This window comes from Anopheles gambiae, chromosome 3 (assembly GCF_943734735.2).
Source record: "Anopheles gambiae chromosome 3, idAnoGambNW_F1_1, whole genome shotgun sequence".
Classification (NCBI taxonomy): Eukaryota; Metazoa; Arthropoda; class Insecta; order Diptera; family Culicidae; genus Anopheles; species Anopheles gambiae.
This window is the reverse complement of record NC_064602.1, coordinates 49495262-49522278: the sequence shown is the minus strand read 5'-3', so window position 1 is coordinate 49522278 and position 27017 is coordinate 49495262. Positions and strand designations below refer to the sequence as shown.

The 27017-nt window shown below is 44.0% G+C and overlaps 3 protein-coding genes across 4 annotated transcripts; 1 reads left to right on the top strand and 2 right to left on the bottom strand.

Annotated features, from left to right (window-relative positions):
- The first annotated feature begins 5160 nt into the window (after positions 1 to 5160).
- LOC1279615 (putative gustatory receptor 28b) lies at positions 5161 to 7670 on the top strand. Its single transcript, XM_319373.4, has 2 exons — positions 5161 to 7009; positions 7083 to 7670. Exons 1-2 carry the CDS (start codon positions 5792 to 5794, stop codon positions 7194 to 7196), a joined length of 1332 nt encoding a protein of 443 aa, XP_319373.2. The 5' UTR covers positions 5161 to 5791; the 3' UTR covers positions 7197 to 7670.
- A 23-nt stretch (positions 7671 to 7693) lies between these two features.
- LOC1279614 (U2 small nuclear ribonucleoprotein auxiliary factor 35 kDa subunit-related protein 2) lies at positions 7694 to 9752 on the bottom strand. 2 transcript variants are annotated; one of them, XM_319372.5, is made up of 6 exons: positions 9671 to 9752; positions 9007 to 9583; positions 8707 to 8945; positions 8538 to 8641; positions 8220 to 8376; positions 7694 to 8146 (listed from the first exon to the last, which is right to left on the bottom strand). In XM_319372.5, exons 1-6 carry the CDS (start codon positions 9697 to 9699, stop codon positions 7705 to 7707), a joined length of 1548 nt encoding a protein of 515 aa, XP_319372.5. In that variant the 5' UTR covers positions 9700 to 9752; the 3' UTR covers positions 7694 to 7704. The 2 variants fall into 2 exon arrangements, with proteins under 2 accessions (XP_319372.5, XP_061512423.1); XM_061656439.1 differs by lacking the exon at positions 7694 to 8146 and having other exon boundaries at positions 8286 to 8432; positions 8518 to 8641.
- Positions 9753 to 12136: 2384 nt separating this feature from the next.
- LOC1279613 (uncharacterized) lies at positions 12137 to 19717 on the bottom strand. The gene is made up of 3 exons (XM_319371.5): positions 19504 to 19717; positions 15788 to 15935; positions 12137 to 13275 (listed from the first exon to the last, which is right to left on the bottom strand). Exons 2-3 carry the CDS (start codon positions 15933 to 15935, stop codon positions 12713 to 12715), a joined length of 711 nt encoding a protein of 236 aa, XP_319371.2. The 5' UTR covers positions 19504 to 19717; the 3' UTR covers positions 12137 to 12712.
- Positions 19718 to 27017: the final 7300 nt, after the last annotated feature.

The window sequence follows — 27017 nt, the reverse complement described above, 5'->3', positions numbered from 1 at the left end:
GAGCAAAAAGGCTTCCGCATGGTCGTAAGTGAAGGGAATTACGCTCGCCGAGATGACACTCGCCAGCTAATAAGGAGTCCATTTGAATAGCACAAAACATTGCGTTGATTGCACCAAAATATGCCAGGCCTTGCAAGTGTAGCGCAATCGGTGCAGGGAACGATGAAGGAGGAATCATAATTATGGCACTTCATTATTCCCCTACAGCCACCACAACCTCCTTCGGTTGGTGGGATACTGCCACGATTGCGATACATTGAGCAATTGCAGCAGTTGCATGCGCCAGGGTAGAGGGAGGACGCATCGTAGAACCGCATAACGCTTTCCGCTGTACCAACATAGTATACCACCACCTGGCATGCAGTCATTTATCATCACACTCACGTACACACACACGGGCGCGCGCTCCAAACATACGAAGATCGCGGGCGCAAAGATCTTGCGCTGGGCTAGCAGCAGATGATGATGAGACCTCCAAGAGCTGACGGAAAACAACTTTCCATTTTGTCTTAGCGCATCTTTTATTCTGTAGGCCGCCGGCGTTGGAGCACTTTAAAATTCGTTAGGCTTTGCGATTAAGGCGATTGGACAGGAGTTTGAGTTTGTTCTGAGTTCGGAGATTGCTACAGTCGCTGCAGTTGAGCTGAGCATCGTACAAACCGTACAAGTTTCAATCAGAATCTGTGACTAGAAGGGCTATTAGCTTAGATTTAATTTGGTTGTCTATGTGCCATTTGTCTTCATTGGCAACCAATAAATCAAATCGTGTTATACTGTTTGATTGAACACGAACGAATTTTATGTTCAAGCTTATATTACACAACAAATTTGAAACCCCATGCATTAAAAGACTTGAAGATATTTATCCTATGAATTTATCCTTATTTAGAATATTTCTATGCATTCTGTATAGTTAATATTACATAAATTGTTGATTTATTTACTCTATCGATAAATTAAATAAAAATTGCAACTTTTTTATTATTTATAATTGGAATAATTCAACATTTCCACAGTTACACATTAAAAAAAATATGTATAAATATATATTACTTTATACGCTATACACACATATATATATATATATATATATATATATATATATATATATATATATATATATATATATATATATATATATATATATACACTAGTTTGCATTGCATTGAATCGAATTTAAATATCGAATTGTTATTTGAAGTCTGTTATATTTTACTTTGGTTTTCTGAAAAATCATTATAAGTTAGTAAGTTTCCTGATAGTATGATCTGATAAATTCTTTGTTTTTCATGCGAAGAATGTTAGACATGGTGACAGATCATATAACTTTTTTCTGAAAAATCATTATAAGTTAGTAAGTTTCCTGATAGTATGATCTGATAAATTCTTTGTTTTTCATGCGAAGAATGTCAGATATGGTGACAGATTATAATTAGCAATAGTTATTTATTGTCATAGGGATTGATTAAGGCTTAAAATTAAACAACAATATGCTTGTACCTTTGAAAATATACACATAACTATATATGAAATCCCCGAGATACACGGTTAATGAGGGCCGAGAACGGCCGCAAAAGACAGCGTTCCTCCAATTTCCGCGTAAGTCGAATCTCGTAATTTCCAGCCAAAATATCACTAATTTTCGTGTAATTTTACTAGTAGGGACTGGTTTCATTCACATTCACTAACTACTTGATATGATTCTGACTGAATATAATAGGTTTAAACCGTTGGAAATTGTTTAAATGGACAATTTACAATTGATGTGTCAAATCAGTACAATTTGCGCAAAGAACTGTCAAATTTAGAAAACCGCGTATCTCCGAATCCGCGTATAAGAGGTACCGTGTATGTCGGGGACTACCTGTAAAACCAAATTATATGATTCATTCATTATACCAAACTAGCATATTGAAACCCATGTTATCGAAGCTTAACGCCAAGATAGTTATTCAACAACTAATACTAAACTCACTTCCTTTGAGTGAAGAAACCACATTCTAGGATGCGTTTGGCGCGTGGTTGCGTGGCTTTGCATACTTTGCGCATTTAATAATCGAGTGATTTGTTTTTCCTTTCACCTCCGCACTACGCAGCACTTTCCAATCGATCGATTGAAACTCGCCTCGTATGTCTGCCTCATGGAGAACTGGAAATGAGCACGGATCTGATGCTCCAGTATTGTGCGCCCCTTTGCTACGCCTCGCGTACGTAGCCGTCTTGATAGCTATGCTACGTACGTAACATTAATGGCTACCCTGCAGCTACCACAATCCCAGGTAGCGCCTCTGCGGACGATGGTCCGATGCTCCGGTTTGTAATTGTGCAGATTAACGTTACGACACGCTTGCACTTTACTCGCCCATTCCGCCACTAAATAGCGTCACCTACATAAATTCATCGCCCGCGAAATGGGTTAGGGGCTGGGAAGTTTATTGCATAAAGCGATACTACCTACTTTCGGTTTTGACTATTCACTTGCAATTGTTTTGTCTGCTAAAACGATTCTTTTGTTGCTGTTCCTGTCAAGGGCGTTCGGCAAGAATCGATCAAAACTGTCTCAATTAATCGGGGAATTAAATCACCTCCTTAGGAATACTCGAGACTAGGTTGTGGGCTCTAGTATTGTTTAGCAAATTATTTGAGGAATACTGAAAGCACTTGAAATAAAATTAACACCGCGACGTGTCTGTCTGGATTGTTTGCTCTTCTATGAAATATTATACCGTTGAGTAGTACATACGGGAGTACTTCTTGACGCCCAACCGTCAGAAGCCTGTGTTGCCATTCTCCCACGACCCCACAACCCTAATATGGGACATATCTATCTTCGTACGAATAACAAACAGTGGGCCTGCAGGTGCACTATTCACGTTGCGCTTGTGAAGGTGGTGCAGTGTGGATGCGATTTTCCTTTCGATACGGTTTGTAAGCCAAACAATAAACACAACCCCCCCTTCTTCCACCCTCCCTGTGGATGTAGATAATATTTCATGCAACATGATTTTCGGTGTGCAAGACAATTGTTTGCTCAAGGGTGTAAAATGCAATTATTTTTATTTGCTTGTTTACGCCGTCAAAAGGCCGGGTCGTTGACTAGGGAAACGTTGATCAGCGCGGTGCGATATGCAGCCTTTATTCAGTGTCTTCTCTACTAATTGATGCGAACCTTCTAGTACCTTTTCGTAAAACATCCAAGCGCTGTATGGGTGTGTGGGCTTTAGTCAAGACATTGCCGGCGGATAATAGGCAGAGGATCAATTAGCTGCCTTCGTTCCTTCGAATGGTGCGTTGATACCTTGAGCGATAAAACGTAAAGCTATGTTCAAACAAGGAACAGCATTAACGTATCGCAAACAAACCAACATCAAACCGTCCAAAACGTCCACCCCATACGTGGGTAGCCTCTTACCCTGCATCAAACGCATCAAACCAGTCAGGATCAGCGAGCATGAAAATGAAAGTCATTCTCAACATCTCGTCCCACGTGCCTGGCTAAACCAACCTCTGATCAAGTGCACCTCTCTAAAAGCGCATTGAAACTGAGTGAAGTTCAAGTTGAAATGATCCCCTTGCGCACGGAAAGCCATGCTCGCCAGACAGCAAGCTGCAAGATGTGCATCGATATAACCGGTTCCGGTTACGTGCCAGCTTCTTCAAATGTGCGCAAACAGAATTAGCAGCCCCCGATGTGGCAACCCGCAGTGACCGGTCGGAGCACAACCGAAGGAAATACAGCTTTTTCCTTTGCTCAATGTCGGGTGGATTTTGCCTAATCACGTGATGATTCAAACATGATACAGCTGCTCAGCTTCAGAAGAGGTTACCTTCGCGAAACAGCGGATGTACTTTAACAATCCCTCTTAGGATCGCACACCTCCATGATCATCCATACGCTCAGGATTGAAGGATTGGCAGAAGATTCTCGGCTATACTTTCCCTTCCGGATTGGATCCGGTCTGCGTCGGTCTTCCCAAAATGCTCTCCACAAATGGAAGGCGCGATGGAAGCGATAAGAATGGGAACATCACTGTACGAAACAGCCCGAACTAATGAGTGCGTTGCTGTTGCCAAGCATCGGCTTAGATTGGAGTTTTGTTTTTACTTCAAGTACCGCGCTAATGGGACGTCAATATAAGATGCTACAGATGGTTCAAGGACATTTTCGGCGTGACTGAGGTGGTTCACGGTCGGCCGCTCGCTCTGAATCTCGAATCGTTCACCAAACACCGTGCTCCCTGTACCGGTGTGCGCTCGCTCTCCCTTGAATGGATGAGCCAGCCTGCCGACACAGCAACCGATCGTCGCCAGCCTCTAACGCAGCAGCACGTCGCACGATCATCGGTGATCGGTGAGCGGGCGCTGACTCTGGATCCTTCCTTCCATCAATGACAAACGGGGCAGCAGGCGGATGGCTGCTGCTAGCCATCTGGTGCCGACGATGGTGAGATGACCTGCGGCAGACGAGCGCCAGTTCCTTCGTCAGTTTCGATCCGTCCAATTGCTTGAATCGTAAATAATCCGTCCATTCATTATGACAAGGTCTCTCGGTAACGTTCAACGGAGTTTGTTCAATGTTTGCACATACACTTTGCCTCCCTCGTGGGGTTCCCCCTCGCGGGTCGATGGTTTGCTGGTTTGGTGGACACTAGAATTTGGTAAAGTTTTGGGCATACACTTTTGCTTTTATCATCTTGCCATTCACTCGCTTCCATTTGTCCTTCCGGGATGGCCGTGATACGATGCGAGAATGCACAATGACCAGCTGCAATGTTATCGAGCTGTTTTATCCGCGCTATAAAACATCTTTTATTTGGGCGACGAGCACACTTTTTGGCAATACCAATAAAAATCAATACTTTCCAACAAAAGTCCTTTTCTGCTGAACAATAGAACTTGACTGCATAACAAAACTGCCAACCATTTTTGTATTAAATTTCTTAATCTAATTTTCTAATTGAAAGCAATTTGTAGACTCAAGTCAGAAAGAAACTTTCAAGATATCCTGTCAATTGCATGTCGCTATGCATTAGAACCAGCTGATGTTATCGCCTGGATGGTCTATTTCGCACTGCTGTCTCCTAACCGGCGAGCCATCAATCGATTCGAATAAAGATAACGTTTCATAGCTGTCGATGTTTATCCGACCGTCATGTTGTGTTGTTTGCTTGTCCCGTTCAGGCAATAAAGCAAAATTCAAACACAACTTTATGTGCATCAACCACGGCGACACACCTATGCCGTTATGGTCCTGTCAGCGAATGTCCTTTCGAAGCGATAGGATCGACCGCCGCAGTTTATTACAAGCGTTTCCACAAATGTCTAACGGATGACGTTACACCCGGTGGAATACGCATTAGGGATAGCCTCACCCATGTCGGTTGAGGCAAAAACGTGACGGAAATATGAAATGTGTCTATGTACCGTTGGAAAAATGAAACAGAAAGTAATCCCATGTTACTCGGTGACTAAATTGGCCACATGGGTTGAGTTGTTGTCTGTGGTATCAGTGTTCTATTTGCTTTGGAGCAAACACACATACACACAAATATACGGCGAAGCGATATTTAACGATGCAAATGTTATTCTTGTTGAGGCTGTTCGTCACTTTGGACACTTTGCTCATCACGACAGTTTTCACGACACGCTGGGAAACGTTCATACATGCTGGGGAAGCTATCGAAGCGGGTCATTAAACTAAACGAGCTCAAACTAGAGTCTCGTGCGATGCAATCAGCAGTTTAGTTTAGCATCCGATCCCAGCCGAGCTACACCTTGACCTCCTGCCGGAATGCGGAAGTGTTTGCGAACTTTTCTCAACCCAAAGGACTTTTATGCCGCCCAACGGCCCGTGCTGCGTGTTTCATTTCTGGTCGGCATGACGCCGTTCACTGTTGTGAAGGGACCGACCGAGTTGATGTTGCTGCGCTGCACTCCCTTCGGCTACATCAACTCGAGCGTGCACGTGATCCTGTTCTGTAGCTGCTACGTGAACGCACTGCTGCAAGGAGACACGATAACGCGGTTCTTCTTCCGCACCGACATCAGCACGTTGGGCGATGTGCTACAGTTCACCATCGGTATTACGGCGCTCTTCATGACGTTCTTCTGCAGCATCTTCCAGCGGAACAAGCTGATCAAATGCTTCCACGCACTGGCCAGCATCGATCGACGCTTCAAGGAGATAGGCATGGAGACGAACTACAAGAGTACGCTGCACTACAACCTGTTGGTGATGCTAACTAAGGCGATTATCAGCACGCTCTATCTAGTCGTGTGCCTGGCTGTGTTTATTTCCTCCGATACCTACCCGAGCGTGACCACCTGGATGGCGTTCCTGCTGCCCTACTTCATGATGTCGATGGTGATCGTTTTGTTTCTGTGCTTCGTCAACCAAACCAAGCACCGTTTTCACCTGCTGAACAAGGTACTGAAGCATCTCAAGCAAGCGGCATTGGAGAAAAGAATCTCGCCCCAACGGCGACCCAGCTACTGGCACGCGATCAAAATCCAACGGCCCCTGGGCATCGCATCCGTTTACTCCAACAACGACAAATCGATGCCGGATGTGGTGTCAACGGTAGCCGAAATCCAGGATGCATTGTGCGAAGCGTGCAGCTACGCCGAGGACTACTTCACGATCCAAATGCTGACCATTGTGACGATCGTGTTTCTTATTATCGTGTTCAACTCTTACTACGTGCTGGACGCACTGCTCGGATCCACCTCCCTTGACTCACCATTCTCCAAGGGACAGTTTGCGATGTTTTTCCTCTGCCAGGCCATGGTGTACGGCTTTGGAGTGTTCAACATTGTTTACGGCAGTAGCTCGCTGGTGCAAGAGAACGACAACATCGGATCGAATGTGCACAAGCTGCTTAATGCGGCTGCCGGGGCGGACAGTGAGCTGGCGGGAAAATTGATGCACCTTTCCCTACAGATGCTCCATCGTAAAGTGCGATTTTCCGCGTGCGGGCTGTTTAGCTTGGACTTTTCGCTCATTTTTACGGTACGTTTTGTGTCCACGGCGACCAACTGTGGTGCGAACAATGTTCTGAAAAGCAATGTTCTTTTACTTATAGCTGGTGGGTGCAGCAACTACCTATTTGGTGATTTTGATCCAGTACGAGCTGAGCATGGACGAGAGTAAGCACGAAACCATTGCAAGAGCTTTCCTTGGCAACGAAACTTGGTAATACGGAATGCACATTCGGAAGTCGAAACTCCCATTCGTCTGCATACATTCGCCATTTACAGCACACACTACAAAGCGAGAGATCAATAAAAGCATGGATGCAACAGGCCCTGTTTGTGCTAATTTACTGACGGTTTATCGCGATGCAAATGACTGCGTTTAAAAAAGATTGCATATATTTACATTTTAATTCTAAAGTGGCATCAGCAGCATTTTAGTGACATCGTGACATCGAGTTGTTCGTACCGATGTGGATGTGTAAAACAAACATTCGTAAACACATTGTTTCATATGAAAGATAATTTATGCTATTGTTCTAGTCATAAAGGTAGATTTTTTACATTGACTTGTTATATAGTACAAAGATTATGATAAATGAAAAAATGTGCAAACTTTTACTTACTTTTGTTGTATGTTGTGTTGTTATGGGTTGAAAACTGTTCTTCCTCATGTGACATCACAGCACGGATGGGTTCCCAAGAAAACTGTTAAAAAAAGTTTCGAAAAGTCTAATCTCGTTTCGTTTTATTTCTTTTCTCAGCACGACTTCGCAAAGGACTGTGGTCATCCGATCGACGATGTCTTTTTCGAACATTGCTTTTATCCCTTACATCGTCAGATCGTTTTTTGGAAGCATAATCATGACTCCGATGCTCATGTTTCCGAGTCTGACTTTGGACTCGACTGCCACTTCGTCTTCGGTGGCTTACTGGCGAACCACTTTCACTACCACTTCGATATCTTCTGTTCCGACCAGAGCTACAGCTTGGGCGTCTCCGGCTTTCACCAGATGTATGTGCTTCGTTCCGTTCATTGTCATGCTTTTTTGGTCTTTCCCGTTCTCCGTGATCAGATGTTTTGGGTTCTAACTCTGGAGATTCGGACCATCGCCATTGGGCGGCATTACGGGGTGTCTGACTGCCACCATGCGAAGTTATTTCATCCCATGATCTGAAAATTGAAAAAGATAATCGGAAAATTTTACCATCATGCGTACATTCATACGAACTACATTCAATCTTACTTCTGCAGTAGCGGCGTTGCAAGATGCAAAAGCTCATCCTTTCGCACTGATCTGCTTTCCAGGAAATGGTCATACACGTAACGATGGTCTGGATTTTTCAAAATATGCAGAAAGTTACAGCCCGCACCTTTCTGGCATCGGTTCATCTCGTTGAGTCCTGCAATTTCGATCCGACAGGTAGTTTTACGTTACAACATGAAATCAATCTTAATCCTATGTAAAGTTCATGTGTTAAGGACAAACGAGCATCAATCGTTAACAGGCGCTATTGTTCAAGAGCAAAATTTTAAAAGGATACACTCAATTATCATCATTTACCGCAAACCGCCGTTGGCCACGTGAGTGTGTTCCTAAATTCTACGTGAAGTTGTTTTTTAGCGTAGAATCTTCCATTCATTCGCAAGTATGCCGCTGCTGCATTCCTGTTCAATGAGGTTGAATTGGTGTTTGAGAAATGTTTGTGGACATGCATTGCCTTTCTTTTTACCTCATCGATTCATACTCTATGTATACACTCCCTCTTAAGTGAGCCACAGAATTCCGGCACACAAAAATGTGCCTAACTGTTCCGAACATTTCAAACTCTTGGATGATGTCTCGGAAAAACTCGTTGTAGCTATTTTTCAAATCATCCTCATCGAACTCGAGGCGCGCATCGTGGCCATATTCCGCGTGGACGGCTTGTTCCAGTGCTGGATGGCTGAAGAAATTCGGTATCAAGATCACCTATAAAAACATCAAACGTCGATGATTGTCGATGAATGCAAATATCTTGTTATCAACTTACCTGACTTACACCCGGCGTGGGATGATTCCCGCCACATCGATAACCATGTCGACACGCACCGGTCTTTAGGAAAAATTTGCAATCTTCTGCGTCGGCACGCGTATGCTGTATGCTTTGTAGCTCACTCAGGTAATCATCAGCCCCAGTTGCTGCAAACTCTTGCAATTTGATAAACCGCTCGTGCAGCATTCGACGTGCAAGTTCTTGCTGCTGAAAACGTTCTTCTTTGGCTTGCTTGAGTTTGGTTTCACGCTCCTCATATTCTTTTCGTATCTTTTCCCTTTTTTCTCGCGCCTCGCGTTCTTTGGCTTCCTCTTCTTGGCGTACCTTTTCAAACTTTGCCTGTGCCTTGCGTTCCTCCTCTAGCCAAACGGCATGTCGTAATGCACGTTCAAGCTCTTCCCGCTCTGCTGCAATCTGTTCTTGGCGTCCTTTTTCAGCAAGATACAACTGATACTCGGGACAGGACAATTTTTGTTTTTCTTTTTCAGCATTTTGCCGGTCGCGTTCCTGTGCCGTCTTCTGGCGAACGGCTTTGCGTCGTTTTTTCTTGAACAACTTCCTCCATTCCTGGTGCCTGAATTAATAGTTGTGTAACAGTTGGTTTTATTTAATATGTTAACATCTTTTGCCCAATAGTAGACACTGTTTGCCGAATACGTACTTTAATTTTGTTACCGGAGCTGTATTCATGCTGGCGCAACAAGGCAATATTTACATTGTTATTGTTGCTATTATTGATTTTGACAGTCCTCCACTGTCACGATGACAGCGACAACAAACAACTTATCGATCTGGTATAATTCAAATCACAGACATTGTTGGCAGTTAAGTTCGCAGACGAGGGCGCGAGACCGTGAGCGGTTTCCGACACTCCTGAGGCAGGCCAAGACCGCAAAGCGGTTGTAGCGCTAGATAAGTAAGTAAGTATAATTCAAAACATCATCAACTGAAATTCTGCATTGGCAGTTATTTTTATTTAGCCGAACAGAATCCGTAATAATTCTTCTTTATATTTTGTCTACAATTTATGTGCCTCTTCACAAATTCAATGATATATTTTAAATATTTTTGTTCCTCAAAAACAAATTTCCTGATATTGTATGCGACCATGCTAAATAAGCTTGATAAGTTTGTTATGGGATGATAAATCAAATTTGCTTGAACCGATTTGATCAATAAGGCACTAATGTTAAAGAAAATGTTAAACAAATTGTCAACTTTGTCAAAACTACAAAAAAAGCTTTTCTCGTGGCCGCATCAAAAATCTACACATTGACAAATCTTGAACGGCAAAAAGCTCAAACCTCTGAATATTGATCGATATTTTGTTTACAAAGAATTAAATAGAAACATAAGTCAATTAGAAACAAAAAATATCGCAATACAGTCAGAATTCAATAGTTGACCACTTTTTAGTAGGCATGCTTTTTAGTTGGCATGCCTTTCAGTTGAACGCTCTATAGTTGGCTGACAGTTCAAATAAAAAGCATACGTTTGTATGAAAAAGTTTAGAAAAAAATATTTTTGTCTGTCCACTTTTTTGTCACTTTTTGCCATCTTTTAGAAAATAACAATAATCCTACATGGGTGTTTTTTTTTTCAAACATACGTGACCCGCTATAACCCGCTAAACCTTTTAATTTCAACATCGATAGATATTGCAGTGGGAAACAGTTTTGACTTTAAACAAAATGATAGCAGTGAAAATATAATTCATAAAATAATCCTTTTCAACAACACCGTCTACCGTATGAAGAACGAACTTTATCATTCTTTATCTAGCCGATGGTCTCCTCCTCCTCCTCCTCCTCCTCCTCCTCCTCCTCCTCAACCTTATTTTTCTACTTTTTCTTCTTCTTTTTCTTCATCATCATCATCATCATCTTCTTCTTCTCCTTCTTCTTCTTGTTTATTCTTCTCCTTCTTCTTCTTGTTTATTCTTCTCCTTCTTGTTTTTTTCTTCTTCTTCTTTTTGTTTCTTCTTCTTCTTTTTCTTATTCTGTTTCTTCTTCTGGTTTATTATGCTTCTTCTTGTGTCTTCTTCTTGTGTCTTCTTCTTGTGTCTTCTTCTTGTGTCTTCTTTTTCTTTTTTCTTCTTCTTCTCCTTCTCCTCCTCCTTCTTCTTTGTCTTCTTCTTCTTCTTCTTATTATTATTATTATTATTATTATTATTATTATTATTATTATTATTTTTCTTATTCTTCTTCTTTGTCTTCTTCTTCTTCTTATTCGTTATATTCTTCTTCTTCTTTTTCTTTCTTTATTTTTCTTGTTTCTTTTTCATCTTCCTGGTACCTTAGTGTCGTTTTTAATTTATTCAGGCATAAAATCAATTCTTAGTTTTACCCGATGTCAGGGACATATATGGAAAGACAAATAAAGAAAAGCAGAGGCAATAGAAAAGGAGAGTTCATAATTTTTTTCTTTGGCTACATTCAGGCTGACAGTTGCTCTTATGCAGCGCTGAATGAAAGTAACGATTTGTGATTAGCAGCGTTGCCTGATGAATGAAATTATACCAAAAAAAGTTGTCGATTTATGAAGTTTTTCTTTGCTGATACATATGGTTTTTAATTTAAGAATGCAACTTTTTAGAACAAACTATACAAAAAATTTATTTTTCCCATTCCTTCAAATCTTAAAAGAAGAAAGCATTCCATCCCTTCCAAATCATGGCTGGCCTACAGACGATCGAACACCGTTTTAAGATTAACCAATGTGTATTTGTAGCAAAAATATTAAAAAACGAATTAGACGTCCCTTATTTACTAGAGAAGATCAATATCCACGCGCCATCGAGACCTCTTCGCTCTCATAACTTACTTGTCGGCGAGAACAGGCTTACCTTATATGGATACAACGAACCGTTACTAACTATGACAATTCAATACATGGTCACATCACTTTAATTTTAATATAACGACCAACACATTTAAAGAAAACATTTTATTTATCTTCAATTTTGGCGACACTGGATCAAGGGAGATGTTAGGGGAATGATAAATAAATAAATAAATAAATCATAACTTTAGAAAAGTTATACCAGGCCTTATATCACTTGAATACTAAATGCATATGAAGATGTCATTTCGGATTACCTTGATTTCAATGAATGAAACAGTCAATGTTTTGTATTATTTCTTAAAAAGTCTATTTATTCAATAAATATACATTTAGAAAACATTTTACATGTATTCCAGTGAGTGCTTGTGTGTATTTGTGTATGGATGTTGATTTACTTTCAGCGTGATTACTTTAGATTACCTGTTGTAAATTTTATAGTCGAGTGGAACAAATGGTGAAAGGATCGGAGAAAGTAGCATTATATTCAACGTTTTATAATTTACCGTAGTGTTAGGACACAAATTCAATGCTTGGGAATAAGGATGAATTGCGTTCGAGCGATTTGGAAAGGTGCCGAATCGATTGCTTCGTTCGCTTTCATTGTAATGCATATTTTCTTCTTCTTAAACAGACAAATTTACAACACTGGACGTTTTCTGCAACATTGATCTACTAAATGAGGAAACGTACTACGCCTTTCCACGATGAGCAGTATAGTAGCAACATGAGTTGGATAGGAGAAAGAAAGGAGGAGTGTTTGATTCCTCGAGTTGATGGTGCGCTTCGAGGCAGTTTCACCATTACCAGGCAGTTCTAATGCTCTTCCACGACAAGCGTCGGCCAACCGGTGCGTTCCATCTTACAGACGGATTCCCGGATTGGTGGCGCTCACGTAGTTCAGCAGCTCCTCGGAATCTTCACACACGACCGGCTTCTCGTGGTAGCAGGCCACATCGTGCCAGCCGATACCATCGTTGTACACATTGTTCAGGATCGACAGACAGGACTCGGTCGTCTGGTTGATATCGAACTCGGCGTTATCCGGCTGCGGGATCTTCTTGTGGCCCGATTTGCTCCACGGATTGTATCCCCAACCGTTCGGGATCTGGTTGGTGGCGTGAATCTTCTCACGGTTGTTCGACCAGAACCAACCGTAGATGTTCTTTGGCTCCAGATCCGGGCGGCCCTCGCAGCCCTTGAAGTCGCACAGACGTCCCGCGGTCCAGATGTATGGCACGTCGTTCTGCTGGATCAATCGGAAGATCAGGTTGTTCTCCTCCTGCGTTTCCAGCGACACCAGATCCATGCAGTACTCGCGGCAGATGTTGCGACCATCCAGCCAGTCCACTCGCTTGTCAGCAAGTGCCGGAACATGGGCACTGTAGAAGTAGTTGTGTCCACGGTAGCTGAATTGCTTCGGACCTGCGGATGGGAATGGTGCGAGCAAACAAAAGAGAAAACGTTACCAATTATACCTATCCTTGATCGTAGCTCAATTCATGCACGTCTGTCATCCCCAATAGGTAAAGATCACTGCGGATCGCACGTAACTGTGCGCTGCCTGACTAAATGTCAACGGTAGCAGTGTAGTGGTTTGTCGGTTATTTTATTCCCTACACCTGGCGGATCCGTGATCGTGCTCAGGCGTGTGCCGATGGCTAATCTTTGTAATCGCCTTCGTCAAGATACGATCAAGCACGCATCGTAACACGAATTCCTATGCCAAATCTTACTGCCTGTGAGAGCGCCTAAGTCTGTATAAGCGTCGATCGAGAGGTATATCTCTCTCTACCTGTCCCTCTCCCCTCCACTTCTTTTTTCTCTCACTCTCGCTCTCTCCCTCCCTCTCACTCATTAACTCTCAATCAATATCGTCGCGTTTTGTACTCAGTGTTCATCTTTTCCCATATTTCTATGTGAAGATGCAAAGTTCAAGTGCTTCATTAATTATTAATGAAGCACCATTTCAGGTTTACTTTTTGTGGGATAAATGTGCCAAGTGGTGGTAGTAGTGTACCGGTGGTTTGGACGACCGACCAGGAGAGGCGCTGACTTGACTGGATGGTTGTGGGCTAGCTGGGTGTTTATTATTGTCCCAATATCATCCGCCTTCCACTGCAGCGCGAACCCCCCCCCCCCCCTTCCCTCCGGAAATCCGTTCCCCAAAGCCACTGAAGATTCCATTGCGCAATCTTTGTTTGCGCAGCGGCCCGTCCCATTTTGACACCTTGAGCGACGCCACTGAGCGCGGCCCTGAGCATCTGACACACAGGCAATTTCAAATAAATCAAAGAAACTTTTCTACGCATCATCTACTTTGCGCCGTTGCACGTTGGAAGGGCACGAAACGTGCAAACATGCATTAGATGGATTTTTGCATTCCCGTCTGCAGACAATGTAAGCGAGTAGCGCTGTCTCCATCGTTTCGCAGCGGCTCCCGGGATCTCTCACAAGCAATAAATAAGCTTTTTGTTTTTACCAATTCATCATGATTTGGTAGAATTGTTACTCTCACTTTCGGCAGCTCGCTGCGAAGCCTAGCTGCATAACGGGAGCACTTTCCCTTTCTTTCTACATCCCTCCAACTGGCACCATAATAAGTAGGCCAACGACGATAAGTCGGTACCTGTTATTTTATTGAATGCACCTCACACTCATTCCCCTCAGCGATCGCACCGATCGCTTCACATGGTACCCTAGTGCCTTGGTCCGGTTATCATACGACCAACTCGCTCGTGTCAGTAGCTAATGTAGTTCGGCAGTGCAGGGAATTGCCTCACACACATCCTCCAGCAGGCACGGTGCAACTCCACGGGGAGCTGAACGAGGGCAACGGAAACGAACGACTGGCGGAATGCGCGAACCATACTCGCACGGGGAGAAAAGTCACCATCACGACCGTTACAGGTCACAGACACAGCATTAAGAAATCGTGCTTATTAACACCGATAAATAAAGGTCGAAACGTACCAGCTGAAAAACAGCGTACGACGGCCTGGCTCACTGCGAACTGCAAGACGAAAACAGCCTCCGGTCATAGGGATGACGAGGGCCTCGAAATCATCTTGCTGCCATCACACACAAGGTGATGGTTTGCAGTTCATTTATGTCAAACGCGCGCGCGCACGCGCACACTCACACTGTTAGACATCACCCTTCTACCAGCGCTGGGGCGCACACTGTCGATGCTTCGTTCCCTTTGCATTCATCTCGCCGTCCGCCGCCGTGTCCGTTCCTTGCCAACACAAAATGGTGCCCAAGAGATGGTGCCAATTTATTATGAAATGCCGTTGCTTACGAAAAAGCGGATCTGTCATAATAGTAAACATTTGCCGAACCTAGCCGAACAGTCCGGGCTTCCCGCGTCACCCGTGCCCAACCGATCGCTCCGGCCGGAGTCAGAAGTCGCGGGGAATCATCATGGGCGCCACTCGAACTGGACACCCTAAAAGCCAACAAATTAGCGCAATCGTATTGGTTAAGGCCTGTGTGGGGTGATCTTCTTCAACGGTCATCCTTTTTCTTAGCCGGCGGCTTCTTCGCAATCACCGACGTGTCGCTTTGCGCACAGCGTGCTTCGAGTCCCCAAAGGCACAGCCAAACCAACTCAAGGCCTGTCGAACCGGTGTTGTTAATCTTTCGAGCTGGGCGTGACCGGCGCGTCTGGTTGCTGGCCTGGAGTGTGTTCCAAATATGCAAATTAGGTAGGGATTTTTCGAGAGCTGCTCACACGAACGTGAGCCTCGGTTCGATGAACTTCGTTTGTAACAAGAGACTTCAATGCGCAGGAGCGTCAAGCGCGGATTTTAGGCGACGAACCTAACATGATTTTTGTTTCAACAAATAACGATCGTATCGTTCTTTCGAAATATAATCTGCTTTACCAACGATCCCTGTTTCTCCAATTTCCATCTTTTCTTATACAAATACTCACGTGATGCACATTTCTCAGGTACGGGTAGTGACAAGAATCGACCCGGCTTCTGCAGGGGTTGATTTGACTTGACCTCATTGATGGCAGGCTTTGGCTCGGCAAGGCATACGGCGACCAAGGACGCCACCACTAGCAGCAGCAGCTTCATCTGGGGATTAAAATAAAACAAAAAAAACACGCAATCTTTACCAAGCATTCAATTAGCACGGCCGGCACGAAATACAAAATAACTAATGGCTCGTGAAGAGGACTACAGACGCTGGCTGGGTGGAATAATCCGCCGACCTAAGCTTAGGTGGACTGTGAATGGTTGTTACCTTCATTTGTTTTCAACCACTAATTCCCTCACGGCCAAACACGATCTAAGTAAGTAAGTAAGTAAGTAAGCAAGCAAGCAAGTGTAAAGTAAAGCAATCAACAGCTAACAAATGTGGTGGGCTGATGGTACGTGAGCCATCGGTCGTGATTGTTTTTTTTTATCTATAAGGTAACGTTCCTTTTTGTCATATATTTGTCCCTGTTCCTGTCCCTGCACGAAAGGTTTGAAGGACACAACTCGATTGACTCGACCAACGCGAAACAAATTTGCTGGCAACGTCCAATAACAAACTTTAAGCCAACATTCCATATCTTTTGGCAATCTTCACTTTCCTTTTCAACCTCGTACATTAGCTTGTTCTAGATTGTTCAACTCTCCGGTGTTAAAAACAATGCATCTTGAGATTGTTTAGCGTTGTCCAACAATCGAATACGGCAACGGTGCAGAAAATTGCAAATTACAGCACAAAGAAATAGGTACATTCAAACCAGCTTGCACAAACTAAGCCAATGCTGACGAGCCAGAAATGCTACCGTTCGATTAAGCCACAACAGCACCGGTTTAATCACAATCGTACCATCTTGTAACTGATAGCTTCCAGTTTGACCTATTACGTAGCCGCTTGAAACAATGGTTTTGCGTACAGCTTAGCACAGGGGAAAGAGACACCACAGGGCTCTTGCTAAAATACGACACTTACACACAGTATCGCAGTCTCAATCGGGCTTTGCTCGCGAGGAACAAAACAAAAAGCAGCAACTTGGCAGTCAAACGGTTGTAAAAGTGTTCTTCCATCCATTCAATTGAAACATTGCCGAGGCTAACTCTAGAAGGTTCGCTACCCGCAGATAAGCTAATAGAATTGTAAAACAACGCAACATGGACAAAAGCACAGTGGTTGCAGTGGTTGCAGTGGTGCGATGCTCGCGGGAAGGCTGATGTGCTGGTAGGGGCATGGCAATGGCAATGATGCGACACAATGGTGTGCGATTCTCACTTTACATACGATCATTGCGCTACCTCAGGATCGATCATTGTTGTACTAAGTCTCCGCCTATTGCCGCCTATTTCTTTGTCATCTTCGGTAGTCATCAAGCGCACGGCTGTTGTTGCTACGTATTGTTCGCTCTGCCAGAAATAGACGGTGTGGCAAAACGATGCACGATCTTCGCTGTAAGACATGAGCCCTCTCGTCGGGTGGGTTAAATGTAGGCTGCTGCCTAGCGAATGCGACCGTACCTTTGCGGGATCATACACCATCTCGCGCCTTGTGTATTGGCATACTCCAATCCTCACGATCAAACTGGATGCTCGTATCGGCATAATAGTTTCGCCGAACCATCAGCACCAAGACCGGTAAGACACCATTGTTTTCTAGCTAATGATGATGACTATTTCATTAGCGTTGCCACCGCATGCATCCAAATTAACGCGTTAATCTTTTATGCGTCATCTCGCACTGTTGCTGATATCTGGGTGGGATTTTCTTTCCCCTTCCCCACACGGATGCTACATCCGGATACATTATCTTTAGTGTGTTTGCATGCTGCAGAACTTGTTTGCTCAGCTCAAATCTGTTTCGAGAAATCAGACATTACGAATCAGACATCGCGAATATTGTTTGCATCCTTCTACACTTTAAAGCTATTGCGTCAGCAGAAATCAGTATCAAATATTTCTGATTTATTATTTTCATAGAAGAGTTATTTTCGATTCGGTGATAAAACTGATAAGAAGAAAAGCAATATTTGTTGTAGGTATGCTGAACTAGTCATCTTTTCCACTTTCTGCATATGTTATTTAACATTTAAAAACAATTGACAAAAGTAGGCCAATCTAATGTAAATCAGCTCGATCGTATTTCATATCCAATGGAGTGATCTAGTCTAAATCATATTAAATTTATTGGCGATCAAGTCATCATTGGTTAACAGATTAAATATTATGCTGCTCGTGATTGAGAATAGGTCGTGCAGCAATTCTGGTAAATGAGATGAAACAGTTTCATATTGGTACAATTAACATACTTACAACCTAGTACCATCAATCGACGATCGCTTTACTACTACCATACGATCACCACCAGTAGCAATCGACATTGCACAAACCTCTTGGCCTACTGTAATTCTGTGCTAAAATGAAGTCTTTACCACGCTTAGCTTGGGTCGTCGCTGTGTACCGTGAACGCTTGATCATCTTCCCTTCACTATTTTCATCACGGTTCTTAGCAGTATTTATGCAAAGCCAATACTTTCCCTTCTAGTGTATCGAAGCTAGAAATATAACTTTTCATCTCCACTTGATGGAACCAGTTTGTTTTTAAATGTATAGGAGTGTTTATATCGCTGTCAGATGTACAGGTCGTTGCAATGTGGTTTAAATTGTACATTGTTACCAGCGTACTAGCTACGTGGTCGTATTGGAAACATCTTACATAAACAACCGCAAGCAGTTTTCCAGCCAATATTTCTTCCTTCGCACAAAAGCGCTCGTAAAATAAAAAAGAGTATCATTAATCTTTGCCAACGGATAATCATTGGCTTACCTCTACAATTGTGCATTGAAGGCATGCAAATGATGTATCTTCTCGCACGACAGTATCGCATTGGAAGATGTTCCGTGATCGCAAACTTTTTGGAAGCTGTTTTTTTTTTAATAATAAACCTCAAACTTGTAGAAACAGTTTGAATCAATAGCTTTCCACCTTCGACATTTGTTGCATAATAAAATAGTGGTTAAACATTTGTGGGATTGAATAATAAAGTCATCCTGCTGCTTCCAACACATAACATTTGACATATAAAAACAGCTAAACAAAAGCCCCGAACTGGTCACTATTGGCACATTCCTCCTTCGATCCGGTCGTTTGATCTGGATGGAAAAAGCACGCTTTTTTGTTGCGTTATGCACACGGACCACGTCCATTCTCTTTATTTCGCGTCACCCGCCAGGCTTTCTACTTATCTCGCAGTCAAGTCATCGTGACGATTCGGGCATAATATGGCCAATCAGGAGACATGTTACGACAGCATCAGCAACACAGTCACCATCATCATCATAAACTGCTTCTGCAGTGCAAAGCGGAGGCCTCGCTGGACGCTGGCATTGCTTTGGACGGATCTTTGCGGCACACAAAACTTTCACAACATTACAGTCCATGATCAGAATATTTGCACCTCATGTAAGCACTTGCCAGCGGCTAGTTACCAGCACAGACTGGCCTGTGTAATTATATTTGATTCGTCACACACGTAGGTTGCGATCCCGGACACGCCAAATCCCTCGCACAGCATCGCAGACGTTTCACAAGCATATCCTGTACGGATTGTGTTCCCGTTTCAAGCACTTTCTCCAAACCAAACCATAACTGCACTTTGCATTCGTATCACATTCTTACCTTTATTTTTTTATTTGCACACTCTGTAACGACACGCTTCCTCCTAAAAGCTTTCGATTCCTGGTGTTGTCCGCTGCCTGCTTAACGCTTCACGCACAGCTCTATGCTAAGCGACACCGCCTTTTATCTAGATCGGTTGAGCTTCGAACGAAAACAAAAGTGAATTCATCAGGGTGTTGTGATTTTATAGCCAGACGCTCATTGCAAACTGCCGAACCCACACAGTGCCACACGATCCGCGATGGAGTCGCTTACTTGCCCCCAACATGCTGCAAACACACGCACACATACACTCAGGCAGCAACACGGCATGCACAAATGAGCCGGGGATCACGATTCATCCACCCGGGATAATTCGGCATCGATGATCGTGTAGTAGTGGTGTACCCCGCGTGTAGTTCCATTCCGGCTGGATAACGTGCAGCCGCCGGACCAGCGTTCAAAGTGTGCGAAAGCTAGTGGGGAGACATCGTGTGCGCCCCTTCCAGCAATTCTGCCCCTATACCGCAACCCCTTTGCGCAGAACGTCTGTGGGATGGGCATCGCACTGGCGAAGCGATCGGTGCGCGAACGTTTGCATGTATTGTACACGCAACGATCCACCACGTGTGCACAACACTCCCACCTTCACAAGTGAAGAAGTCGTCACTACTGGCGCGGCATAAGAATCCACCCTATCAGCACGAAGATCGCTGGCGGGTGTCGTTGCGAACCCGCAGCGGAGAATCTTCAATCTTACGGCATTCGTTCGCGCTGCGCACCCCCTGCCATCCCCTGCATCGATCTTCGATCTTCAATGCTTCACTTCAGATACACACTCAACACTCGACGTTGGTGTTGGTTTAGCCAGGCAAATCGTTTCTATATGATTGAGGCATCTTGTCGACGCGGGCACACGGCAGAAGCCACTGTTTTTTTGCATTACAAGGTTTCTGAGCATGGACAGGTTCTGATATCCTGGAAGGTATTTCACAATTTTGCTTTAATTGCTTCGTTTGCACAGCGCACATTTTTTTGTTTGTTTTTTTTTTTGCTTCTGCTCGTGGTATTAGTTAGTTGGTCTTACTGGTTATTGTAAATGGTTAAAGTTTACTTTTTGTATCATCTCGTTGCGGAAGTAGCAATCTCAGGATCAAGCTTTCGCAATGGCTTTGGAATTGGTGCAAGACCGGTCGTGCTGTTGGTAAGAGGTTTCGCCATACGAGCCTAACGCATTTTAACATTCAACGAGTGCTTGCTAATTCCCAGTTCACATGCACCACGAACAAATTTTCATTTTCCATGCTCGTGATATTTTTGACGCGACACAAACAAATTCGCCACTCAGCTCACGATTTCTCATTGTTTGCCGTTTTTATCAACATTTATTACGACTAGTCCCAGAGCTTGATCGTGTACTACAAAGCACGGTGCATTCCCATCATGTTTAGCACATACTCATCCTTTCACTGGTTTGGCACGGCAGGCATCTGTTGTCCCTGTGCATAACGCTCTGGCCCTTGCTCATCTCGTCGCTCATCACGTGCCGAGCAGGAGTAATCTCCGATGTCGGTCAGCAGCTGGGACGGATTTCCAGCGCGTGCTTTGTATTAGAATTTTAAAATAGGGAATTGTTTTATTTTCATAGGTTATCTACCACAGCGTGGCCGGATCCCGAATGGATAATTATACGTGGGCAGCCACACATGCAATGCATTCAATGTCATCCAATTATTTACTATCCTCACCCTGCGTTGCAGTCTCCGGCGATGATACGGCGAGTGGAATGGCGAATGGGAAGCTCAGCCTCCCATTCAATTACTCATCTTTAGAGTCGTACATCCAACGATCGGCTGTACTGTACTACGGCTATTTCCACTAATAATGCATTGTCGCTTCGAAGCACAGGCAGCAGGGTTGCAATTTTCAAACCCACTCGATCGATCACTCACGGGATGGAGCGCGTAAACAAATGCAATTGATGCGATCGATCGACTTTTACAAGCAATTTGCGACGGTGTGTGTAGCATAGGGGTGAATCGGTTCAAAATGGTGTCATCGTGACGGCGCTGCTCGGCGAAAAGCCTCTCCGCTCGATCGACTTGATTCGATTCGATCACATTGTGCATTGACTGATTGAAATGCATCACGTGTCCGTACTGTACTAAGTTTGCGCTGCTGCGGCGACGCTCACGATCGACCGATGCGATCATGTGTGTATTATCTCATCGATATATTTGGCGAGTTATTAACCGAATGGAGCACTCTGCCCGTTAACTGTCGCGGTCTCCGCCGTCTCCGGAGCGTTATATTATGGTGCACTTTTGAAAGTCAGGGTTGATCTCAAATTACCTCGCACAGTGTCCTGATACTGCACGCATATAAGTGATGCGCACGGTTCAAAGCCAAATCGACTGCAAGGGTTTTTACACAAAATCCAACACTTACTATGGCAGATCCAATGTCAAATGGCGACATTTAAAGCTTATGCGTGCGTAACGGAGCTCTCGACTTTTTCAACATTTCAGCAGCACTGCTTCCAGATAGGGGATTCCTTCTAACGCCTCGATCTGCCACTGCCGTTGATAGTGCGCGATGGGAATAGTTCACCCAAAGGCGTTCTACATTATTCCGTTTGTATTGGACCCATATCGCTAAAAATGGGTACTTACTTAAATTATGGTTCGTCAGCATTCAGCAATGCAATAACTAGCCCAGAGGCGCTGAATATTTTTACCTTTTGACATTTGATTGATGATCAAAGAGGAAACAAGGACGATGGTTGGCTTAAATATTGGGTCATTTATACACTACATTACAACTTTGATAACATTATAGATCCTCCCGTAGGCCGAAATCACTACAAACGTATTTTGTAATATGCGAACTACAAAATAACCCCCAAATCGATGACTACTTATCATTTCGTTTGCTATTAATGTACGGTGTATCAAAATCTACCATGTTTAATAATCCGGTTTCACCGAGAAGGATCAAAAGATTAACAAGCCATCGAATGGATCACACGTCCATTGCATGCACTCACAGTCATAATTGGTTGTTCGTGAGAAAATTGGTGACATTCGAGGTATCATCACGCTGTGAGATGTGAGACCTTGCCAGGGCAAAACGGCCCAGTCACTAGCGCGGTTGGGATTCGTTTCGCGCCTAAAGTATAAAAATCTCATCAAAAACAGTACGATATGCCGAGAGTGAAGCGAATGAAACCTCTTTCCAATCAATTCAACGTTCGATTATTCTTGACTGATTCTGACGACCGGCGGGCGCGTATGACGAAGATGAACTTGTTGCCTTGGCCATTCCCATGCAATAAGCAGCACGTTAATAGCGGCAGTGTGTCATCAATTATCTTCGAGGTCAATGTCAATGTGCACTGCAGCTGAAGCAACAGAAGAAGGTTCGTGAGATTTCGCTGTAGCCGAACGAAACGGTAGAACCTTTACATCGCCAGCACTGACCAACACGCACCATTTTCGCACTTTTGTGTATGTGTGTCCCATATGATGCAGTACTGATATTAGCGAACGGGTGCTTGATTGCGTGTACAGCTTCCTACCTCCTCTGCAGGTTGCGTATTAAATAAAGCTTCAGCTCAATATTGTAAGGTTTTCTTGATCTCCTTCATTTTATCAGTATTTGGGGAACTTTATTTTTCCCCCTAAATATTCACCGAAGCTCAGAAGCTCTCCTCTGAGCGGGATACCTCTTGGGAGGATACCAAAAGGCGCAACCAAAGTGCTGTTCATTATGAAGCGTGCAAATTTTGACAATAATAAATATAATCCCACTCCGAAGCGCTTTATAGAATATGAAAACCGGTTCCTTTGCATTCCAGCTACCTCAAACCGGTTGCCGGTTGATAATAATTCCTCGCTTTGCCGGCAGGCTTAGTGCGCTGTCCGTTCCGAAGTTCTGAGGATTAAAGGCAAAATAAACGCAAATATTTAATTTTAGCATCCTCCTTCATGCTTCCCATTTTCCATTTTTTCCATGCTTAGTGTATATCTCCACCACTCGAGTGTTCGATCTTCCTTACAAAAAAAACAGAAAAAACCGCGTCTCCACCGGGATGACACTCTGCGCTCTCGCGAATTTTAACGCGCCTCGAAATATGAACGTATCCTGTTATCAGATGGCCCATTGTGTATGCTTCACACCTTTGCCAAGAGGCTGTGATATGGCGGGGGAAATAGATAAAACAAAATCGCCCCAATGATTGATGATTTGCATGAAAAGCTTTCTTCCAGTCAATGATCGTGAGGTGACAGGCGTGCGAGAGAAAGCTAACGGCTACGTTGGTTTGCAAATTTGAATAGCCATTTGAGCCGCGATTTTGCCTATGTAGCTAAAACTACCTGCTTTCACAGTTTAGATTAAATTTAAATTTCATAATTTATGCCATCAATAGCATATGCAGGCGGCGTAAGGTATGTAAAGTAAAGTTCGATATTGGCGCCAGGTTTAAATGCCAAACATAAGCGAAACCGTTCGAATGTCGGTCGAACGCAAATAACCTGTTCAAAGAACGTAGCAGCATCAATAGCATTGCTCGGTGGTAAATGGTGTAGGAGAATAATCTATTAAATCAATTTGATTTATTCAACCAGTCATCGTAAAACGTCGGCCGGTGTCATTCTTTGCCTGCCAGCCAGCGGTTCAGAAGTACGCCAACCGGTACCCAAATGGCCAGGTGTTGTCGAAGACAACGGCAAGTGTTAAGTACCGAACCTGAAGGCTAATATGATTTACAACAGGAACCGCAAACGCTTAGAGGGGAGCTACAGCTCTCTCGGGGCTGCACCAAACCTCCGTCCCTCTACCCTGTACCGCCGATGGGGACGCTCAGTGGTGGTGTAACAATCAAAACATTAATAAACACTTGGGCCTGTTTGTGTTACCGGAGCTTCTTCTTTTTTTCTGTTCCTTGTGCTTGCAAACCGACAAACAATCATTACGCAACCCGAAAAAGCCGACACCCATGGGAGGTACGTTGGTGGAATCGTTGCCATGCGTCTACTATTGATAAAAACACTTTCCTTTAACCATAATGTTGCTGGCAGATCACTCACTAACGGTGAAAAATGTGTCCTACGTAATCTTGCCATAAAATCAATACGGGGACACTGAGCGTGACGCTGGTTGAAATTGCGATACATTAGGAGTGTATTAGCAGCATTCCATTGCGGTGTTGGGGTGTTGCGATGCTGCTAATCAACGTTGTGATTTCATGACACTTTTTTTTAAATAAATGCCAAATGTGAGGTGGAACTGCGAAAGACACTAAAATCAACATTATCAATATTTGTACGCCGGTACTAAGCAAAGCTGCAAGCATGATCATGATGGTAAAATAAGAAAACAAAGTGTAAGTAATATTTCCCAGATTACGTCGATCGTTCAATCGCATCAAAGCATGATCTTTCCCTTTTTCCTGCTAAAATACACATTTCTCCACATACACTGCTTCCAAATAGGACAGCAAGACGGTGTAGCAAGTGGAGCTTTCAAAAAGCTCGTTCGCAAGGGGAGGTGGTGAGGTTGCTTTGTGATGGAAATGCGCATATACATAACCCAAAACCTGTGTGCATACCAGAACAGAAAGGGTAAAGGAGCGCTACCGCACCGGACCTGTTGTTGTTGAATTCGATGATGCCACAGGGTTGGACCCGACCCGAAGACCTTCTTACCCTGGGTGCCCAGCCCGATCGATTGCAATCAATGCTTCATCTGAACGAACCATTCCGAGGGCCAGACGGATGGGACGAGACGCGCCTAACCTTGACTCATTTTCGGCACCAAAGACGACGACGACGACGACGACGGTCGGACCTGATCCGTGCGAGCTTACGTATATAGTAGTCGGCAGGTGATGATTGTTGCGATAATGCTGGCCGCAACACCCTCCCAGCACGTGGGGCCAGTTAAACGCATGATAAACAAGTCACACTTCACCGCAACCGTTCGAGATCATCGAGATGAGAGTCTTCTTCAGCATAACAATGCATCCTCCAAACGATGACCGTAACGACTTGCTGGAGAGGCGGTGCTCGACTATGAATACATATTTATATACAACGCATCGCTTAAGCTTCATCCTGCCCGGGGGATGGGGAGGGAGTGAGGGAAAGCTTCCTCGTGGAAGTCGGTGGAATGGGTTGGGCGCGCCCTGCCCGGTCCATGTCGACGCAAACATACATATGCTATCCCCGGGGACGCATGAAGATGAAGATCGTGTGCTATAAGGCGTAGCGAACATAAATATAGTCCCCGCGGCGGCCCGGCTTATTATGCTTGGCAATGGGACGTTTCACCAACGGAATACAAATCGGTTGACGACATGCACGAGAAACATAAGCTGCGGGACTGTATCGAATGTCGAATGTCAGCCCGAAAAGAAGTTTTACCACTTTTTTCCACCGCCAGGCAGAGTTCCATCGCCAAACGATTCGACTCTCGTTGCACAGAGACACAAGTAGAGGACCGCTTCACCCACTACCAAGCAATGGCACTTGACTGCAGACTTCACGATCTTCAAAGCAAGTACCTGCCAGCTGATATTGACTGTAAAGTTTAACAACATTTACCAGCGAACCGTGAAATGTAAATGCTATGGAGATCTTTAGAAGAAGAAAACGCACACAGCATCAAGCGTTTGTGCATTAGAGGACGGGCGCTGGACAAGTCTGCTCACCCGATACGCCAAACAGATGCCATTGCCATTGAGAGTAAGAGCGAGAGAAAAAGAAGGGAAGGAGGGGAAGGTTTACGTTATTATTATTAATGAAACTGTCCGCCAAGTGCATTTAGCAAAAACCGCTACACCACACACACACGCCACACGCTTCCAATTCATACGGCAGAAGATACGACCTTTAACGATGCTCCGGCAATAGTCGATCCGGTGGAGACGATCGCAGGCGAGGGCGCAAGACGAAGCGAGACGATTACCGGCTTTTCGAGGCAGCGATGTAACCTCTGTGGCCATACCGTCATTTGGTTTGAACTTTACCTCTTCCTCGCGCCCTGTCCTGATTTTACTACTGTTCGACGTACTTTCGGATTCGCCCAGCAGCACACAAACAGGTCCGTCAGTACCCGGGCCACCGGTGGCGGTGGTAATAGGGGGAGATTTATTTTCTGATTTGTACAAGTGGTGGTCATTGTCTTGGTGTGATGATACTCGTATGGAAACGTGTTTCAACAAGCAACACATGTAAGTATGATTGCCAATGTGCGAATGTTTGATAGCCAGGCGCTCATTATAGCAACGGTCAATCGGTAGCAGACACAACCAACAAGAACCGATCTGCATTAATCTAACTATGGATGATTGAATTCACTAGGGATTGAATGAAATTAAGATTAATTAACTTTACCGATACAGTAAAACTTGGTTTGCTGTAGAGCTGTGTTACATGGATCAAACCGAAATATTGGAAATTATTGTTGCGGTAAATCGTGAGTTAGAAGCAGTTGTACGTTATTGCGCACACACTAAACTAAACTAATTAATT

What these genes read in the sequence shown, in the direction of transcription:
- LOC1279615 (XM_319373.4), top strand. Translation starts at nt 5,792, where the DNA reads ATGCGGAAGTGTTTGCGAACTTTTCTCAACCCAAAGGACTTTTATGCC. An exon ending in ACTTTTCGCTCATTTTTACG is followed by an intron (nt 7,010 to 7,082) that starts GTACGTTTTGTG and finishes TTTTACTTATAG; the next exon opens with CTGGTGGGTGCAGCAACTAC.
- LOC1279614 (XM_319372.5), bottom strand. Translation starts at nt 9,699, where the DNA reads ATGAATACAGCTCCGGTAACAAAATTAAA. An exon ending in GCTCCGGTAACAAAATTAAA is followed by an intron (nt 9,584 to 9,670) that starts GTACGTATTCGG and finishes CTATTAATTCAG; the next exon opens with GCACCAGGAATGGAGGAAGT. An exon ending in GTGGCCAACGGCGGTTTGCG is followed by an intron (nt 8,377 to 8,537) that starts GTAAATGATGAT and finishes TCGAAATTGCAG; the next exon opens with GACTCAACGAGATGAACCGA.
- LOC1279613 (XM_319371.5), bottom strand. Translation starts at nt 15,935, where the DNA reads ATGAAGCTGCTGCTGCTAGTGGTGGCGTCCTTGGTCGCCGTATGCCTT. An exon ending in ACCTGAGAAATGTGCATCAC is followed by an intron (nt 13,276 to 15,787) that starts GTGAGTATTTGT and finishes TCCCATCCGCAG; the next exon opens with GTCCGAAGCAATTCAGCTAC.